The sequence below is a fragment of the Camarhynchus parvulus genome, chromosome 24 (assembly GCF_901933205.1).
Source record: "Camarhynchus parvulus chromosome 24, STF_HiC, whole genome shotgun sequence".
NCBI lineage: Eukaryota > Metazoa > Chordata > Aves > Passeriformes > Thraupidae > Camarhynchus > Camarhynchus parvulus.
The window spans coordinates 3,516,856-3,536,594 of NC_044594.1; the positions used below are offsets into that span (position 1 = coordinate 3,516,856).

At 43.3% G+C, this 19,739-nt stretch overlaps 1 protein-coding gene across 3 annotated transcripts in view; it reads left to right on the forward strand.

The window, feature by feature from the left end:
- The first annotated feature begins 9,670 nt into the window (after positions 1-9,670).
- The window catches only part of GRAMD1B (GRAM domain containing 1B), a 116,232-nt gene continuing 106,163 nt past the window's right edge, over positions 9,671-19,739 (forward strand). For all 3 annotated transcript variants that reach the window (XM_030964820.1, XM_030964822.1, XM_030964821.1), the window contains exon 1: positions 9,671-10,138. In XM_030964820.1, coding sequence (XP_030820680.1) covers positions 9,777-10,138 — 362 coding nt within the window. In that variant the 5' untranslated portion in view covers positions 9,671-9,776. The remainder of the gene's footprint in view (positions 10,139-19,739) is intronic.

Below are 19,739 nucleotides of genomic sequence, written 5' to 3' on the forward strand. Positions count from 1 at the left end.
TGGAGTGGCATCATTTGGAATTGGCTTTTTCTCCCACACCTCTCCTGGCTGCAGCTGGAATTTGAGCCTGGGATATCTTCTGCTTGTGAATTATTAGTTCAAACTTGAAAATATAAAAATATAAACATAATATTTATATAAATATATAAATACATTCTATTTATGTAGAAGTTAAAAATAAAAACCCCAACACAATAAACTCTTAAATAAGAGAAGTTCAAACGTGGCTAATTTGGATTATTTCTGAGATTATCAGCTTTTCCTCTCTTCACACAGCGTCACGTAAAATAGCATCACCTTGCATTTGTCATGGCTCTTGGTTTAAGATGGGATTTGAGCAGAAATTTGTGTGTTTTGGGAACTTTCCCATGCCTGGAAATCAGGGTAAACCCACAGCAGTGCCATGAAATTTGGTAGGAGCTATAAATAAAAAATATAAATTAAAAAAAAGAAGAGACAAAAGCAGCAGAGGTGCAATATTGAAGTAGCCAGATTGATGTTGAACTTGAGAATATTTTCCTGTTGCCTGCAAATTGAGTTATGGCTCAGGCAGGGTAGGAGAGAAATTGCCATCGTGTGTATGACAGAATTGGAGAATTCTGAGAATTAAAGCTCAGCAAACACTGGTGGCGCCCCCCACCCAAATTTAATAAAGAAAAAAAAAAGGCAGGGAGATTGTCAGACACATGAATTATTCATTTCCAGCAAAACAGATCTTCTAGCTCACAAGCAGCTGGATCCCAGGGTCTGCCTGAGCTCTGACCAGGAAGGAGAAGCAATAAGGAATTCTTTATTTTCTGTTTTCCACCTTGAAACGGATGCTGGTTTTGCACTGAGGTTGGTGGCAGGACATGGAACGTTCAGCTCCCAGAACTCTGCAAATCTCCTGGACTGAACATTCTGAGAGACTTGGAGATCACCACGTGCTTTTTGTTCTTTCTTAAATTAAACTTGCACGGTTCCAGGACATCAGGCAGTGCTTAATCTCAGCGTTATCTGGAAGGAAATGGAGATAAAATGTGAAATGGCTTTCTCTGAAGGACAAAGGAGTAAAATGCAGGAACTCTGATATCCAGGCTCTCAGCAAGAGTATAACCATGCCTCATCTGCCTGGTTTTAAGGAAAAATAAAGCTATTTTGGGGTAGTTCTCCTCAGGAATGGTGCTGGTTACAAACCTGAATTGCTGAGATTATTTACAGGGCAGGGCAGGTGATGTGTGGTGTTCCCTGACAGGTGAAACCTTTGGTGCTACTCAAACAAAACATCATTCCTGGGCACAAATCTCGTGTATGAAAATAGGAATCACAATGGTTTAATGTGATTTAAAACCCCAAACAGCTGGAGAAGCGTCACCTGTTGGCTCCTGTTGCTACCTGTGTGTTAAAAGGGAAGAAAAGGGGAAAAGAAAATTCTTTTAGGTGATGGTTATTGGTGGAAGTTGTAGCTCTGGGGATACTTGGAATCCCAGAGCCCCTGACTCTGGCCTTGATTGAGGTTCCCTGCAGAGTTTGACCTTGTTTTCCCACATAAAAACGATAATTTTTATGGGAAATAAAAGCAGATTTCTGGTGACACAACAGCTCCAAGTTATTCCATTGTATTAAACAGCACCCTCAGCAGCTGCTGGGATCTGGGTCAGAGAGGCTCTGGCACCGAAGCTCTGTGTGTTTATTGAGATTATTTACAACCTGTGCCAGCAGGGGAACCCACCCCGGGCATCCTTGGAAAGGAAAACAAAGGAAAATCTCTGCTGGGGAGATGCAGCTGGGAGGGAGGTGATGCTTTGGGCAATAGCTGTGGTTGTTTTTAGGATATTCAGAATATTTACTGGTGTTTCACACCTGCAGGTGCACACTCAGGTTAAAATTCCTGCCCCAGGAATTCGGTTCAGTGAATTCTGATTTGCACACAATAAATGCGGGATTTACTTTGTGACAGAGCTTTTCCACACTCAGCCTGGCTGGGGATTATTGCTAATTATCTCTAAATAATTGCTGCAGGTGAGGGAATGCCTTACATAGACTGTTATATGTTCTATAACAAAAAATGTTATAAAAATATATATATTTATATACAAACCAGAACCATGGGGGATGAGTTTTCTCATCATATTTCATAACTTCATATTTAATATTTCATAATTTCTTAATGTCATAATTTCATATAATAATTTCTTAATGTCTTAATGTCTTAATTTATTGATTTCTTAATTTCGTAAATTTCATGATTTCATACTTTCATAATTTCATAATTTCGTATTTTCCTATTTCATGCATCAAACACGTTTCGGGGCCTGTCATACGCACTGAGAGAGGGATCTGTGTGTGCTCTGTGAGATGTGAGCACTGAGAGGCTGCTGGGGTTTCATTCCACGCCACAAGTGCAGGATTAGGGGTGTGAATGGCACAGGCAGCTGGAGGAGAAAGGTTTTCAGCTGTCCACAAAGCATTTTTTTAATGGATCTTGGGAGATGGAGAGGAGCACTGACAGCTGTCCTCAGGCATTTGCCTGATTGGAGGCACAGGCTTTGCTGCACTTGAGGTGATGGACAGGAATTGTATTTATTGTATTTATAAATTCATATATATTTAGTATAAAGTGAGTTTCCCCATCAGAGGAAAGAACCTTTCCTGTCTCTCTGCCTGAGGAGTTCAGAGATAGTTTTGATGTTTCCTTCTGGCCTCGTGCAGAATGAAACTGAAATCTTTCCCTGGCAGATATTCCCTTCCCTGGAATTTCTATAGGACAAAGATGTGTTCTTGAAACTATCCAATCAAGAGATATTTTTGAACAAAGATGTGTTCTTCTCTTGAAATTCCACAAAGGAAGATGATGCCACTCCTTTCAGGATTGTTTTTGTCTTAAACATAAGGCAGAAAGCAGAAACACTCCAGAACACTGAATTTCCAACCATGCTGTTGGTAAAAAACCATGACCCACAGGGAGCAGTGATTTATTCTCTTCAGCTCAGCTGTAGAGCCCTGGGTTTCCAGGATCTGAATTTCCTGGATCTGGGTTTCCAGGATCTGAATTTCCTAGATCTAGATTTCCTGGATCTGCATTTTCTGGATCTGCATTTCCTGGATCTGGATTTCCAGGATCTGGGTTTTCTGGATTTGCATTTCCTGGCTCTGTGTTTCCTGGCTCTGGGTTTTCTGGATCTGAATTTCCTGGATCTGCATTTCCTGGATCTGCATTTTCTGGATCTGTGTTTCCTGGCTCTGAGTTTTCTGGATCTGCATTTCCTGGATCTGCATTTTCTGGATCTGTGTTTCCTGGCTCTGGGTTTTCTGGATCTGAATTTCCAGGATCTGGGTTCCCTGGATCTGCATTTCCTGGACCAGCTAGGGCAGCAGCAGGGCAGGCACAGCCAGGAACAAGTCCCAGCTCTGGCCAGACATGGATGTAAATTGGATCCAGGCCATCCCAAAGGGACAATCCAGCGCTGCTAAAGCTCCTGGTGGGTTTTGTTCTGAGCTGGAACAAGGGCTGGGATGGGGAGCAGATTATCCCATCCTGTTTATGGGATGCAGGGATTGAAATTCCACTCTCAGCTGTGCTGATCAGGGCAGGCCTTTCCAGGCTGGCTGCTCTTTGTACAAATAATTCCCTGAATCTCCCCTGAATGAGAAATTACCGATCTTATGAGAGCCTCAATCCCTGTCCTGGAGGGTGTTCTGTAACAAAACCTTCCATCTTTAATTTGGGAAGTATTTGTTTGGTCCAGGTGCTGAAGGGAAGCAGACACCCCGAGCTGGCTGTTCCTGCCTGGGCTGGGCTGGGCTGGAGGAGCAGGGATTTTACCTGGAGAGGGGAAATTCAATATTTAGAGCCCTTTTGCACCCCCAGCCTTCTCCTTCTGTGCTCAATGGTGTGCCGTGATCATCAGGTCAGTGCTGTGCAGGAGAGGAATTCCATGGAATTCCTTCACACAGCACAGACCAAATCCCAGGCTCCAATGGAAATCCACTCTGATGGATCACCCTGTGTCCTGTGATGGACTGAATTTAATTCAACCTGTGATGGACTGAGTTTAATTAATCCTTGCTACCATCATTAGATTTAGGAGGGGGAATGAGCTTCCCCTGCTCAGAATCCCTTGATCAGAGTGAACAGGCAGTGCCAAATCATTCCCTTCACTCCTAAAATGTAAAGAGAACTCAGAGTGTCAAACAGGTTCTGAAACCTGTGCCCTGCTGCTGTCTGCTGATGGATTTTCACTGGCATTGATTTAATTTGGATCGTTTGCTATCTTTGGCTCCACTGTCCCCTTGAATTTGGAGAGAGAACAGCGCCTGAAGAAATGAACTGTGAAAGTTCTGCCCTAATGCTGGGGAGACGCTCCGTGTGCTGAGCTGCTGGAATCACATCTGACAGCTCCTGGAATCCAGGGGGTGTCTGAAGTGCCTGCTCAAGGTGGTGCTCTGCTAGCAACAATTCATGGCTGGGAGTCTTTAGTGCCTGTGGCTGACATGGGAATTGTTTCTTGTGAAAGGGAAGGCACAAAGAGATGTTAATCTCTAATTAATGCCTTATAAATACGGAATATCTCTATAAATTAACCCCTGCGAAAAGCCTTTTTTTTTTTCCATCTTTTCAAGTACTGTTAAAACGGGCAGGGACCAATATGTGGTGGAATAAATGTTCATCGGAGTTGTGGCTCTCAGAGCAGAGATTGGACACAAATTGTTACCCACAAAGTTTGGGGCTGGCAAGGCTGTGATCCCAGCAGGAGCTGAGAGCTGCTGCTCCCAGTTTTTTGGGATGGGTGCCCTGCTGTGATGCACTTGGCACTTGTGGGCACTGGGACTACAATGATGTGCACACCTGCTTTTAATTCAGAGGCCAAAACCCAGATAAATTCAAGTTCTATACCAGAAGGAACTGATACGATTGATCCAAAGCTGATTTTCCCACTGACCGGGGTTTTAATTGAAATATTGCACTGAGGAGGGAAAATTGAGGCAAGCACGAGCCTCGGCTGGAATTGAGGAATGGGGAAGAGGAATGTGTGAACCTCTCTTTGCCCAGACCGTTGTTGGTATTTCCTGCCTGTGAATTTTGTGTCATCTGCCTCGCAACAGTGCAGGGATCAGGTGTCACCCGGCCCAAAGCAAAGGGCTGTGCCTGCTCAGGGGACAGGGTGACCGTGCTCACAGGGGTCTGAGGATGAGGGAAGAGACGAAGATCTGACTCCGTGTTTCAGAAGGCTTGATTTATTATTTTATGATCTATATTACATTAAAACTATACTAAAAGAATAGAAGAAAGGATTTCATCAGAAGGCTAGATAAGAATAGAAAAGGAATGATAACAAAAGCTTGTGACTGACCGAGACAGTCCGAGCCAGCTGGGCTGTGATTGGCCATTAATTAGAAACAACCACATGAGACCAATCACAGATGCTCCTGTTGCATTCCACAGCAGCAGATAACCATTGTTTCCATTTTGTTCCTGAGGCCTCTCAGCTTCTCAGGAGGAAAACATCTTAAGAAAAGGATTTTTCATAAATGATGTCTGCGACAGGGCAGCAACTGCGGGCAGGGGGTGCCCTCTGAGGGGCAGAGCTGGAGGGCAGTGAAATCAGAATTTATTCAGCATGAGTTGCTTGCAGCAGGTTCTCAAATTGTAACAGAACTCATCGAATTTAATGTGCAAAGAGCAAAATGGGGCTGAAGTCCCTGTCTGAGATCCAGCTCCAAATATAACAAGTGTTCTTGCAGAAGGAGGTTAGAATGTGAAAGTAAATGTGGGTAAATGTATCAGGTTTTCATTTAAAAATCACAAAATTATTCCAGAATTTTCACAAAAACATCCTCCAACCATCACCACCACTACTAACAACAAAAAACCCAAACAAAAACCACAAAAACCCCACAAAAACCCAAACAAACAAACCAAAAACCCCACAAAAAACCAAACAAAGCCCAAACAAATACCCAAACCCAACAAACCAACAAACAAAAAAACTCCCCACTTTTGTTTTTGAACTTCAGAAAATCAGAATTTTGACTGAGCAGGGTCATGCCTGAGCTGCAGGTTCCTCATGCAGAACCTGCCACTCTCAGCTGCGTGCACAGGGAGGGAAATAATTTAAAAATGATGTTGAACTGTGGGAAAAAGGGGAATTCTGCTTGAGTTCTTCCCAGGCTGGGCGTGCTCCACTCTCCCTGCCTGGCCTGGCAGAGCTTCTGCAGCCAGATGTGCTCTGAGTGACTCAGTTCAACTTCTGAAGGAGCTGTAATGTATTTCCTGTGCTTGAAAAGAACTGCTTTCAATTAATAAAAATTGGTTTTTTGCTGTGTACTCTCAGTGCCAGCTCCTCCTCTGTATTCACCTCCCATCCTGCTATCCCTCGAACCCATGGGAAAGCCCTTATGGAAAGGTCTGGAAAGAATCTGGGCTCATGCTCTTCCTTCAGGGAAGGGATTTGAATATTTTTACAGGATTTTTCTTTCCTAATTGCTTCCTTTGCAAGCTCTTTTCTGAGGGCCCTGGAGCACCCAGGATATCTGAGGAGGAGAAACAGCTGTTGATCAACCTGGAGCATCGACAAGCATTTATTCCAAATATCCCATTATTTCTGGAATAAACCCCTCATTAGCTGGATGATTAAAGTGCAGGAGTAGTCACTAAGTGAGGCTTGGGAGAGGGTGCTGGGACAGAAATAGGCTGGAATCTCTCACTCTGGGTCAGGTGTTGGAGCTGGCTCCGTGGCAGAGCTTCTCTCTTTTCCCATGGGATCAGGCAGGTGCCCGGCATCCCCTCTGGGATAAAAATGTGCTGGGAATGCAAATGAGGGTTGGGCATTAATCCCTGCAGTGCTTGGAGTTAAAGGGGCAGTGCTGGTGAGAAGAACTCCCTGGGTACAGAATTATTTCATGTGCAAAAGGAATTTAATCCAAGTAAGCTGCACTGGAAATTTGGTGAAAAATCAGCCTGGTGACAGCACCAGCTTTTCCTTGGGTTACCAAAGCTGCTCTGGGCCGGAGCAGCGTGGATGAGTCTCCTGTGGATTAATTAGACAATTGCTGTGGGCACTCTGAGGGTTTGCAATGCCCACTGTGCTGAAGGATCACACCAGAGCTCGAGCTTTGACCCCCATTTGTACTTGGTGCTGCAATTAAATGTGCAGCTGATGGGGAGATCAGACTCATGAATGCACACGGATCAAACCTTCATGACAACCTGCAAAGGGCTGTTCCTGCCCTCCCCCGGAGCAGGGAGAGGCTCTGTGAACGTTCACATTCTCCTGGTTAAACTTCAGCGGTGATGCTGTGGGGGTTTGGCTGCCAGAGGCCATGGGAAGAAGGTGAAATGTAATTTTTGGCATTATGAGGTAGCCAGGAATGCTTCAGTGTGGTGACAAGGTAGAAATCATGGCAAGATGTGGGAGAAAAGGGATCAGAGAAGATGCAAAGCTACCCATTCAGACAAAATGGCAATATTTGCAATACTGGCATTTTGTCTGAACTGTAGATTTTTGTTTCTTGGACTTAAAAAGAAAACAAGAAACCACATTTATTTGAGTTTCCCTTTTTGAGTGGGTGTTTGTGGAAGGCATTCTGTTTGTGTGTGTGCACCTGGTGCATGGATACCAAGGTGACAGATTCTCCAGAAATCCATCTGAAGAGCTGTCAAGCTATTAACTTACAGAATGAGCGGAGCAAAAAGGACAGCGCAGAAATTAAATATAGCACTTGAGCATTTAAAGTGCTCTGTCATTTGATTGAAATGTTTCCTTCCCCTTGTTCCTGCTGCTACAAATTTTCCTTTCCTGACACATCAGCTCTGTCCTAGATGGCAGTTTCTGATGTTCAGAGGTCCTGGGAAGTTTATTTTCAAACAAAACCGAGGCAGTCCGTGCAAGAATAACTATTTGGATTTGCGTTGACAAATATTTTCTAACCTGAAGCTAATATTTTTAAAGGTTCAGGCAGTTGAACAATGAAAACTGAAGCCGTGTCAGGTTGATTTAGAGATGTTTTTGTGTTGATTTTTTTTTTTTGAGAGAGAGAACACGCTTGAAATTCACGCAGCTGAGTTGTAGTCACCGCCTTAGAGGATTTAATTTTATATCTTATTTTTTTTTAACATGAAAATCGGGCCTCATGCAGGATCAGTCAGCGAAATTCAGAGGATACTGACGGAGAATCACGCCACAACATTTTTCCTGATTTGATTTCGTCGCCGGAATTTTGCAAGCCGCGTCCTTCGGCTGCTGCTCGGGGTGTCTGAGCCTGGCTGCAGCTCCTTTGGGGTGTGGATGCCTGAGAATTTCCCCTGCAGCGCCTTTGTCCCGCTGCAAACCCGTTCTGCACGCGTGCCTGGCCCTGCGCGCTGTCTGTGCCCTTCCCGCACCTCGCCCCCTCCATCCCCCACGGGCATTTTGGAAGCAGCATCACCCCAGAGAACTCTTTTAAATCAGTTTTCACTCGTGTGAAACTGAGCTAAAAGCCCGGCCAGTTCTGCTGCCACCTGCTGCTGCTGCTGCTTTTTTGGCTGTTCCTCAATCCCCCTCTTCCTTCGGCTTCTCTGCGAGCAGTCAATGGGGACAAAAAAAAAAAAAATCAAAAAAAATCAAAAACCCAAACAAACAGTAAAAATTTTAAAAAAATCAAAAACCCAAACAAAAAAAAAAAAAACCCAAACAAACAAAAAAATCAAAAACCCAAACAAAAAAATAAAAAATTCAAAACCCCAAACAAACAAACAAAATCAAAAAACCCAAACAAACAAACTAAAAAAAGAAGCCAAACCAAAACCAAACCAAAACAAAAAAAAAAACCCAAAAAGTCCAAAGAAAACCACCAAAAACCCACCAAAACCAAAAACCACCGGAAACCAAAAACAACTAAAAACCCAAATACATAATAATAAAAAAACCCCTAAAACATACAAACAAAAAAGGAAAAAAATAGAAATTATTGTGAAAGAAGGCTGAAAGTCCCAGCTCGCTCGCTGCCCCCCTCTCGGGGTGGGCTGGCTGAGCAAGAAGGTGGGACATAAAGGGACAAAAAGGGACAAAAGGGACAACCCAGCCCAGTTGGCTCCTCCGGGAGGCTCTTCCCTCTCCTTCCCCCTTTCTCCCGGTGGATTTGTGGCAGCAGCGCCCTCGGTAACACAAACCCTGTGTGTGTGTCGGGATTAGGAGCGCGGTTCCTCTTGCGCCAGCTGCCCGTGTGTGTCTCCCCCGCTGCACGAACAGCACAAGCTGCTCCTGCTTCTCTTTTTTTTTTTTTTTTTCGGATTTTTATCGAGCCTTGTTCCTCCCCTCCCTCTGTTTCTCTCTCTGCCCTCCCCACAGCTCCACGCCGCTCCTCTCCATGCTTGCCTCGTCTCTCGAGAAGAAACCGCAGCCGAGTTTTCCCTGAGCAGCCCCGGGAGATTTTTCCTTCCCCTGAGCCAGCAGGAGGCAAAGGGGGGCTGGGGAGGGCACTGAAACCCGGCCAAGCCTTGTGGCAGGGCCGGGCCTGCTTGGAGAGAGAGCGGGCAGGGGAAGGGAGGGACTTTTTGTAGAGCAGAGAAGGAGAAAAGAAACTTGAAACTTGTGACATGTGTGTGTCCCGGCCATCGCCTCCCAGCGCGCTGGGCGCTCCGCGAGAGCACGTGAAGAACATGAGGCTTCCTGCTTGAGAGGGAGGGCAGGAGGAGGAGGGAGGAGGAAGGAGGAGGAGGAAGGAGGAAGGCGAGTTGTGGCTTTGTGGCGTGGTTTACGCCGAGATCAGAGCTCCGAGTGCCTGGGGGTGGGAGCAGAAGGAGGAAAGGGCGTCTGATGCCAGCTGCCAACATGACAGAAACGCTGCAGCTCCCGGCGCTGCGGGTCCCCGAGCAGCAGGTGCTGGAGGGCGGCTGCGCCTGGTCCAGCTCGTCCACGCCGACCCTGCGCAGGAAGCGCTTCAAGATGAGGAGGATGAAGAACGTGCAGGAGCAGAGCCTGGAGGCCGGCAGGTACCAGGAGTCTCCCTCCTCCAGCAAGGAATACCTGCAGCTCCCATCCATTGAGATCACCCCGTCCAGTGACGAGGACACCCCCTGGTCCAACTGCTCCACTCCCAGTGCCTCCCCGCGCCGCAAGCGCTTCCTCCTTCGGAAGTGGCTGCGCGTCCGAGAGAAGAAGGAGTGCAGTGAGAGCAGGTAGGTCCTCTGCCCGCTCCCCCTCCCTCATCCCGAGGCCATGCTGCCCAGAATAGCCTGGAAGGGTCTGTTGTTGCCCTGGATGTGGCTCTTCCCGCACTTTGTTGGCTGGAGTGTGGCATTGGTGTTGGTTGGATGTGCTGGTGCCAGAGGAAAAGGCCAATGGCAGGGCAAGGCTCTGTCCTTGCTTGTGGTCCACTGAGCCAGTGGGTGAGAAGATTTAACCTCACTGAGGTGTCCTGATCTGAGAGAGAGGAGTGACCTCTCTGCTGTAGCTCATTAATTTTTAAAGAACTTTCATCAATGAATGTGTGCCATTGAGGAGCTGATAATCCCTCTTAGCAAGTTAACACTGAAAACCATCTCTTGGTTTAGGGAAATATTTCTGATTTTCACAGGTGTGGGAGGAAAAGAGGAAAAGGCCTGGGAGCTGTTTGGAAATGGTAGGACAAGGCTCTGTCCTTGCTCGTGGGCAGTGACACAGGTGACACAGAACCAGTGGGTGAGAAGATTTAACCTCACTGAGGTGTCCTGAAAATACCTGAGAGAGAGGAGTGACCTCTCTGGTGTAGCTTATTTTTAAAGGACTTTCATCAATGAATGCGTGCCATTGAGGAGCTGATAATCCCTCTTAGCAAGTTAACACTGAAAACCATCTCTTGGTTTAGGGAAATATTTCTGATTTTCACAGGTGTGGGAGGAAAAGAGGAAAAGGCCTGGGAGCTGTTTGGGAATGGCAGGGCAAGGCTCTGTCCTTGCTCGTGGACACAGAGCCAGTGGGTGAGAAGGTTTAACCTCACTGAGATGTCCTGAGGAGACCTGAGAGAGTGGAGTGACCTCCCTGCTGTAGCTCATTAATTTTTAAAGAACTTTCATCAATGAATGCGTGCCATTGAGGAGCTGATAATCCCAGTGTCCTGGTTTGAAAAGGAAGTGAGTTTTTTGGGATTGCTTTGCTCTATTCCTGGTCACACCTCACAGCAGACACCAGGGAGCATATATTTTCATTATCACCCTCTCAGCAAGTTAACATTGAAAACCATCTCTTGGTTTAGGAAATATTTCTGATTTCCACAGGTGTGGGAGTAATGATGCCAAACCCTGCCAGTGTTTTTGGGTGATGCTCATTGAGACTTTCTTTGAGATCCTTGGCTCAGTTCTGGGACAAAGAGGGGAGAAGAGGGAGACACCCTGCAGCCCAGTGGGTCTGTGTGTCAAGGTGGCTGGGCTCAGCCCTTGGCAGCATTCCAGACCTGAAAGTCACACAGTCCTTTGGCACGAAAGGACACAAATCATTCCAAAGGGCCTCCAAGAGCCTGTCAGCACAGGGAATGAATGCCCAGGCATTGTAATTGTGTGGCCACAGGAGATAAAGCTGCACCTTATGTGACCCCTCTGCAGGGCACCCCACATGCAGGGGAATTAACTCTTCTTTAACAATCTACATGCACTGGAATTAACTCTTTCTTTACAATCGACATGCACTGGAATTAACTCTTCCTTTACAATCTACCTGCGCTGGAATTAACTCTTCCTTTACAATCTACGTGCACTGGAATAAACTCTTCCTTCAACAATCTGCCTTTCCTGAAGGCCCCAAACACACAAGACACTTTAAAGATTTCTCCAAGACATGACAACTTTATAAATTCTTAGGCTGGCTTCGTTTGGGCCAAGTTTTCTTCCGCTGTTTGCAGCTCCTGTGCAGCCGATCTGTGGGGTTGTTTTGAAAGGATGTGCTGCACTTCCAGAAAAAGAAAAACCTTTAACATTTCTGCACCCACCAAACCACACTGACACTGCCTGCTGTGGTGCTTGAATGTTTACAGGGCAGAGCTTTGAATATCCACTCTGATTATCTGATAATTTTTTTCTTTCCTCAGGTCCCTTTAGCAAGGTCAGTCTGTCAGCTTATTAATTTCCAAAGAATTTTCATCAATGGATGCGTGCCATTGAGGATCTGATAATCCCCCTCAGCAAGTTAACATTGAAAACCATCTCTTGGTTTAGGAAATATTTCTGATTTAGGAAATACTTCTGAGATAGGAAATATTTCTGATTTAGGAAATACTTCTGAGTTAGGAAATATTTCTGATTTTCACATAGCAGTGGTGGTGCAAGCAGGGATTCAGGCACAGCACACAAAACGGGAAAGGCAATGCATGAGGCACGTGCTGAAGTGTCAGAATATTGAAGTTGTGGTCAGAACTTCAGAGGATGAAGGATCCAATCCTTCAGCTGAGGAACTTAATTTGCATTTATTGATGGTGAATGAGTTTCATGCAGGCCAAGATGTTTATTTTGGTGTGAAGGTGGAAGAAAGAGCTAAGTTTCCTTGTACACTTGTTTACATGTGTTGCCATGCTGACAATTTCCTGCTCTTTCATCCCCAAGGGATTTTTTGGGCGATTTTCACAAGCAGTGACTGGAAGGAAGGTGAAGCGGTGGCTTAGGTGGCATTAGCACAACAAAACCAGCCTGGCACCTCCTTTTTCCACCTGCAGCAGGCTCCAGACCTACCCCCTGTGCCATGGCAAACAGCGTGTTTGCAAATGGAATATTTCCCTCCCTAGCCCAGGTGGAAAAGCCCAGTTTGGTCACGGTGCTGAGCCTTGGGCTGGCAGAGTGCAGGGATCAGCCCTGGGCTCTCCCACTGCAGAGCAAACAGCTCGGAGGAGCATGGGAAAAACGCCAATCACTTGGTTTTAGAATTTTAAAAGTTTAATAGTAATAAAATGGTTCCAAAGATAAAATTAGAGTAATAAAAGTTTGGACAGTTTGGATTAGGACAATGCGAGACAATAAAAACAAAGAGTTACGGACCAAAATAAGCCCGAAAAAGGACCCACGTTAACAGAGGATTAACCCTTAAAAGCAACAGCCTGTTGCATATTCATACAGCTCATCCATGATGCAGAAATTCCATTCAAACGCAGGATTCTGTCTAGGCAGTGTGAGCTTCTTCCTCTGAATCCTGATGGTGTCTGCAGGGCTGAGCAAGGCAGGAAGAAGTTAATTTCTTCTGATAATGGAGCAATAAATTCCTTTTTCTCTGAAAGATTTAGGTGTCCTGTGGTTGCGATCTCGGTGGGAGTACCTCATTCCTCTCTTTTAAAAAAAGTATCTTACATAGCATAGTTTCTATTTTAACATTATGTTATAACCTAAAACGATATTTAACACACTGCTTAAGAAAATGAATACAGCATCACTTTCTAACACAACACATATAATATCCATTTGAATATTTGCGAAAAGCCAATCATAAAATAGGCATTTTTCACAAGCAGAACCTGTGGGGAGCTGGCCATGGAGAGGCTGATAAACCCTGAGGGGTTGCTGGCGTTCATTTGAAAGAGACATGGGGTAAACTTTGCTGTGCCCCCAGTAAAATGTAACTTTCGCGGGACAAGAAGCTGTTTTGCTATGAGACAGAAATTGCCTGTTTGCTGCTCTAGCAGGGTCAGGCAGAGCACCTGCTCTGTCAGTGCTGTGCCACTGCTGCCGGTGACAGATGCTCCCAGTGTCACCTCTGTGCCATCTGATGTTTGAGGGCAGCAGGGACAGCTGTGCTGAGTGTCACCCTGTTCTTCTAAGCCTTTGATGTTTACAGTCTTGTAATGAAGTTTCTCACACACTTTAATGTAAATAATTGATGTTTTACACTCTTTACTGGAAGAAGAAAAATTTAATAGACTATTAGTTTGTCCAGTGTCATTGGAGAAGTAACACTTCCATCCTCCAATCCACTGTCACTTTTGGAAGTCTATAAATATTAGACTCAAAAAATAAACTGTCCCTTCTTCTTACCTTAGAGTTCCAGTGTCTGCATTGTTTTATTTTGTGTCCTGTTGCAGCAGCTGAGGGGTTTTGTGCAGCAGATCACTCTCCAAGTTTTCATTTCATCCATTCATTTGCTGCTCAGTGACAGAACTTGGCCTGCCCAGTGTCCCAGGTGTCCCCAGCGTGTGGTGGGAGTGCAGGTACCCCATGAGGTGTGCAAATCCCCAAATTTCACCTGGTGAAGGCAGCAGCCATCAGGCTGTGACCCCCACTGGGGAAACAAACAGAAATAAACACAGTTTGCTCCCAGTCAATCAATTTCTCTGGCTGAGTTGCCATCAAGCTGCTGTGTCGCTGTCACATTTTCTGGAAAAATCCCTTTGCCAGGATTTCTTCTCCTGGGAAGCTGAGAAACCTCAGAGAAAAATGAAAACAATAATTATCTGATTGCTTCTCCTGTGTTTTGCTGCTTTGGAATGTGGTCTGGAGATTGTTTACCAACAGGTGCACATTTGGTTGGTTTCATGTGAATTGTTTTTATTTAATGACCAATCACAGCCAAGGTGTTCTGGGGCTCTGGAAGGAGTCAGGAGTTTTCATGATCATTCTTTGTAGCCTTCTGTCTGTATCCTTTCTCTATTCTTTAGTATAGTTTTAGTATAGCATAATAAAATATAATGTGATATAATGTGATATAATGTGATATAATGTGATAATGATATAATGTGATATAATGTAATATAATATAATATAATGTATAATATAATATAATAATATAATATAATATAATATAATATAATATAATATAATTAATTAATATAATATAATATAATATAATATAATATAATATAATATAATATAATATAATATAATATAATATAATATAATTAATATAATATAATATAATATAATGTAATGTAATTATAATATAATATAATATAATGTAATGTAAATATAATATATTATATTATAATATAATATAATATAATATAATATAATATAATATAATATAATATAATATAATATAATATAATATAATATAATATAATATAATATAATATAATATAATATAATATAATATAATATAATATAATATAATATAATATCAGCCTTCTAAGAACACGGAGTCAGATTCACTCATTTCGTCCTTCATCCTGGGGACCCAGCAAATTCAGCACTGCTGGAATTTCATTTTTGGAGCCTGGTATCTTTTATCCCCGTCCCCTGGGCAGGTGCCTGGTTGGTGGCAGGGTTTTCCCAGGAACCCTGGCAGTGAGCAGGCTGTGCTGCAGCTGAGCTGCTCCTTGCTCTGCTCCCATGGCCCCGAGCAAGAGCTCTGTGACCATTAGCATACAGTGAATAAACGAACCCTTTCAGCTCTCTGATGCTCCAGGTCTGCTTTTCTCACCCGGAAACTCCCACGTGCTGGTTAGTTTTTAACAGCCTGGGTAATTGTGAGCTTTGTTCTACTAAGGAAAGAGAAAGGAGACGTGTGCTGGTTAGTTTTTAACAGCCTGGGTAATTGTGAGCTTTGTTCTACTAAGGAAAGAGAAAGGAGACATCCAGAATGATAATAAAATGTCGTGACTGACCAGAGAGTCCTGACACAGCTGGGCTGGGATTGGTCATGAATTAAAAACAATTCACATGGAACGAAATCAAAGATGCACCTGTTGGTGAACCATCCCCAAACCACATTCCAAACACTCAGATAATTATTGTTTACATTTTCTTTTTCTCAGGAGAAAAATCCTGGCGAAGGGATTTTTCAGAAAATACGACAGTGGCACTCCAGGTCTGCTTTTCTCACCCAGAAATTCCCATGTGCTGGTTTTTAACAGCCTGGATAATTAATTCTGAGCTCTGTTTTACTAAAGAAAGAGAAAGGAGACATCCCAAGGCTAGCAAAGAATGATAATAAAATCTCGTGACTGACCAGAGAGTCCTGACACAGCTGGGCTGGGATTGGTCATGAATTAAAAACAATTCACATGGAACCAAATCAAAGATGCACCTGTTGGTGAAGCATCTCCAGACCACATTCCAAACACTCAGATAATTATTGTTCACATTTCTTTTCTGAGGTTTTCAGGAGAAAAATCCCGGTGAAGGGATTTTTCAGAAAATACGACAGTGGCACTCCAGGTCTGCTTTTCTCACCCAGAAACTCCCACGTGCTGGTTTTTAACAGCCTGGATAATTAACTGTGAGCTCTGTTTCCCTGCTGGGGTCTCTAAAAGCTGACAGAGCAGGACAGAGAATGTTCTTTTCCTTCCATGAAACCCCAGGGAGGGCTAGAGCCGTTCCTGCCCCTGGCACTGCTGAGTTCAGGGTCAGAGAGCAGGAAGGCAATTCCTGGGGGCACAACTGTCCCTGCAACGTGTGCTTGCTCAAAGAATGATGGCCCAAACCTCAAGGTTGCTGTACAGATTATAAATAAGATGTTTTTTTTATGAGAGATGCAGACAGCTCCTCCTCTAGCCCTCACCCACAATTTCCCAGCCAGGTCATGGAGTTATTTACCTTCATAAACCATGAACCCTGCGCACAGGCACACAATTTTTTAAAAATGTATTTTTTATTAAGACATGCTGATGTTTCTCTCCTCAATCCGGTGGCACTTTGCTGTGCATGCAACCTGCATGCATTATTGATGTGGGCATAAGGCAGTTGATCAGCTTTAATTTATTATTTACCTCTCCATGCCAGCCTTGCTTGTAATTTCAGGACCTGCATGTGATTTTTGGGGCAAGAATTGCTGAGTAGATCATTCAGGCTTCAATTTAAGGACAGCTCTCCCTTTTGGCCTAAGAGCAGGGCTGGTTAAGGATGAAATGTTGGTGCTGCAAAAGATTCAAAACTTGTGGATTTTGTTGTGCGGCAGCTCTCGACACTTGTGGAGATGAATTTCCTCAGGCTGGGTTTCTGCTGGAAACTCTGACACTCACTGTGGATTCATCCAAAAGGAAAGACTTGTCTGGGTCCTAAAGTGCCTCTAACCCATTAAAAATGAAGTGTATTATGAGAAGAATTCCATCCCAGATCAGAAAAGTGTCTGTGCTGAGGAGCTGGAGGTTTCTTGAGCTGCCAACTACGCAAATGTTGAGGTTTTTTTAGATGAAATCCTGATAACTTATCTCAAAGCGTGGGACAAATGAGGGGAGGCTCCAGCACTGCTCAGCACTGGGCTCTGAGGCTGCTTCCCTTCATGTTTTGAGGTAAAAAATCTCCTTTTTTTTCCTTAAAAAACCTTTTTCTTGATCCCTCTAGTGATATCAATTAGTTAACATTGAATTGATTTGTTGGAACTTGAGCTAAAATTATTTACAAATTGGTGGCTTAGATATTTTGAATTGGCTTACAAAGGTAAATGAGCCTTTAATTTCAAGTAGCCCATCATGCTTTTGCCTTCCTTAATTAAACTGAAACTCACTCCGAGCATTTCTGGAATAAATTAATGGTCATTTCCCTTTTTCTGACTTCAACATGTGTGGAAAGTATTGTGGTATTTTCTAGAGGAAAAATCCTGAGTGATGTGATTTTTTTTCCCCTCAAGAAATTGCTGATTGTGAAAAATAGAAAACCAAAAAAACCGCAAGATTAAGGTTACAGATCCTCTTCCATATCTGAAATTTCAAAGCACACAAATGATGGCTTGGTAGCAACTCAGCGTTAATGGAACTTTTTCCTTTTTGAACCTGCAGGTTCAAATGAGGCCTAAAGTGCTCCCAAAAAAAGGGATTTTTGGTTTTTTTTTTTTTTTTGGTCATTCAATTCATTTTAATGGTCATTCCCCCTTTTCTGACTTCAACATGTGTGGAATGTATTGTGGTATTTTCTAGAGGAAAAATCCCGAGTGATGTCATATTTTTTTTCCCTAAGAAACTGTCGATTGTGAAAAATAAAATACCAAAAAATCCACAGGATGAAGGTTTTGGATCCTCTTCCATTATGGAAAAGCGACCCAGGAATATCTATGGAATATCTGTGTGGTGTCTCTTCTAATCCAATATTTCAAAACACACAAATGATGGCTTGGTAACTACTCAGCGTTAATGGAACTTTTACCTTTTTGAACCTGCAGGTTCAAATGAGGCCTAAAGTGCTCCCAAAAAAGTGATTTTTTTTTTCTTTCTCATCTGCTGCCTGCCTGTCTCCTGAGGGTGCTGATGTGCTCTTTGTTGGGACTGCAGATTTTTTGCCATTTGTTTCTGGTAGTCTGTGCCAAGTGACTGTGAATTCCACTCACCCAGTTTTATTATTTTATTTTAATTTTTTGGGGGTGAGGGGATGTTTTTGTCTTTTTTGTTTTGTTTTGTTTTGTTTGTTTTTTGTTGTCGTTATTTTGGTTTTTTTGGGGGTTGGGTTTTTTGTTTGTTTGTTTTGGGTTTTTTTTTTTTTTTTTTTTTGGCTGAACCTCACTGTCATTGCGCAGTACTTTGTGGTTTTCTTTTAAAATATTTGCCTTCCAGTATTTGTGTGGTTTCGGGTGACCAGTCACCCGAGAGTATTAAATACGAGTGATTTACAAACAGCTCGGGACTGGAATGCTGTTGATCTTATCTGGTCAGCAAATATTTGCCATTGGGCCATCTGTGCCCTGTGCCTGCCGATGGAATTTAACAATTAATTCCCATTTTCTTCGTCTCAGTGGCTTTCCAGGGGTTCTGTTTCCAGCTGGAGGAAACAGAATATTCTGCTGTTGGTGTGTCAATAAGATGTTGGTGAAAGGGCTTGCCTGGCCCGCTGGGAGGTTGGTGTTGATGTTTTCCTTTGTGAAATGAATGAGGTGAGAGGAGAGGACTCGGCCACGCTGCCCCTTTTAACCCTTTGCAGCGAGTGATTTATTAAAAATATGGATATGGAGCTAGTGCTGATATCCAAAAACTCTCTAACAGTTTGTAGTTAGAAAGTGTTTGTTTATTGTGGGAAAACTCCCAAATACACACCACAATTTGCAGGTGGTTACAGAGCCCTTTTATCTGTACAAGTATTGAATACCCAAAATAAAAATACACATTCATAACTTTGGTACATCCCATTCCCAATATGGATATTGAGCTATGGATTTTGATATCCAAAATCTATGGATTTTTATATCCATAGGTATCAATTCAATACAAGTAGTGAATACCCAAAATACAAACACATGTTCATGACTTTGGTACATCCATTCCCAATATGGATATTGATCTAGTGCCAATATCCAAAAACTCTCTAACAGTTTAGAGTTACAAAGTGTGTGTTTATTGTGGGATAACTCCCAAATACACACCACACTTTACAGATGATTCCAGAGCCCTTTTATCTTTACAAGTATTGAATACCCAAAATACAAATGCATATTCATGACTTTGGTACATCCATTCCCAATAAGGATATTGAGCTATGGATTTTGATATCTATAGGTATCAATTCAATACAAGTATTGAATACCCAAAATACAAATACACATTCATCACTTTGGTTCATCCATTCCCAATATGGATATTGATCTAGTACCGATATCCAAAAACTCTCTAACTAAAAGTTTAAAGTTAGAAAGTGAATGTTTATTGTGGGATAGCTCCCAAATACCACAATTTACAGGTGATCACAGAGCCCTTTTATCTATACATAATGCCCAAAGCCTTACAAATAAATGGGTTAATTAAACACAGTGGATATAAAATACTCATCTGGGTTCAGACCTGGAATTCTCACTAATAGCTGGGATTTTTGTTTTTGGATAATGTTCCAAACTCTTTCGCTGATCCCATTTTCCAGCACAGAGCTCTTTCTGTCCTATTCCTTCCCTTATCCCACTCATCCTTCACTG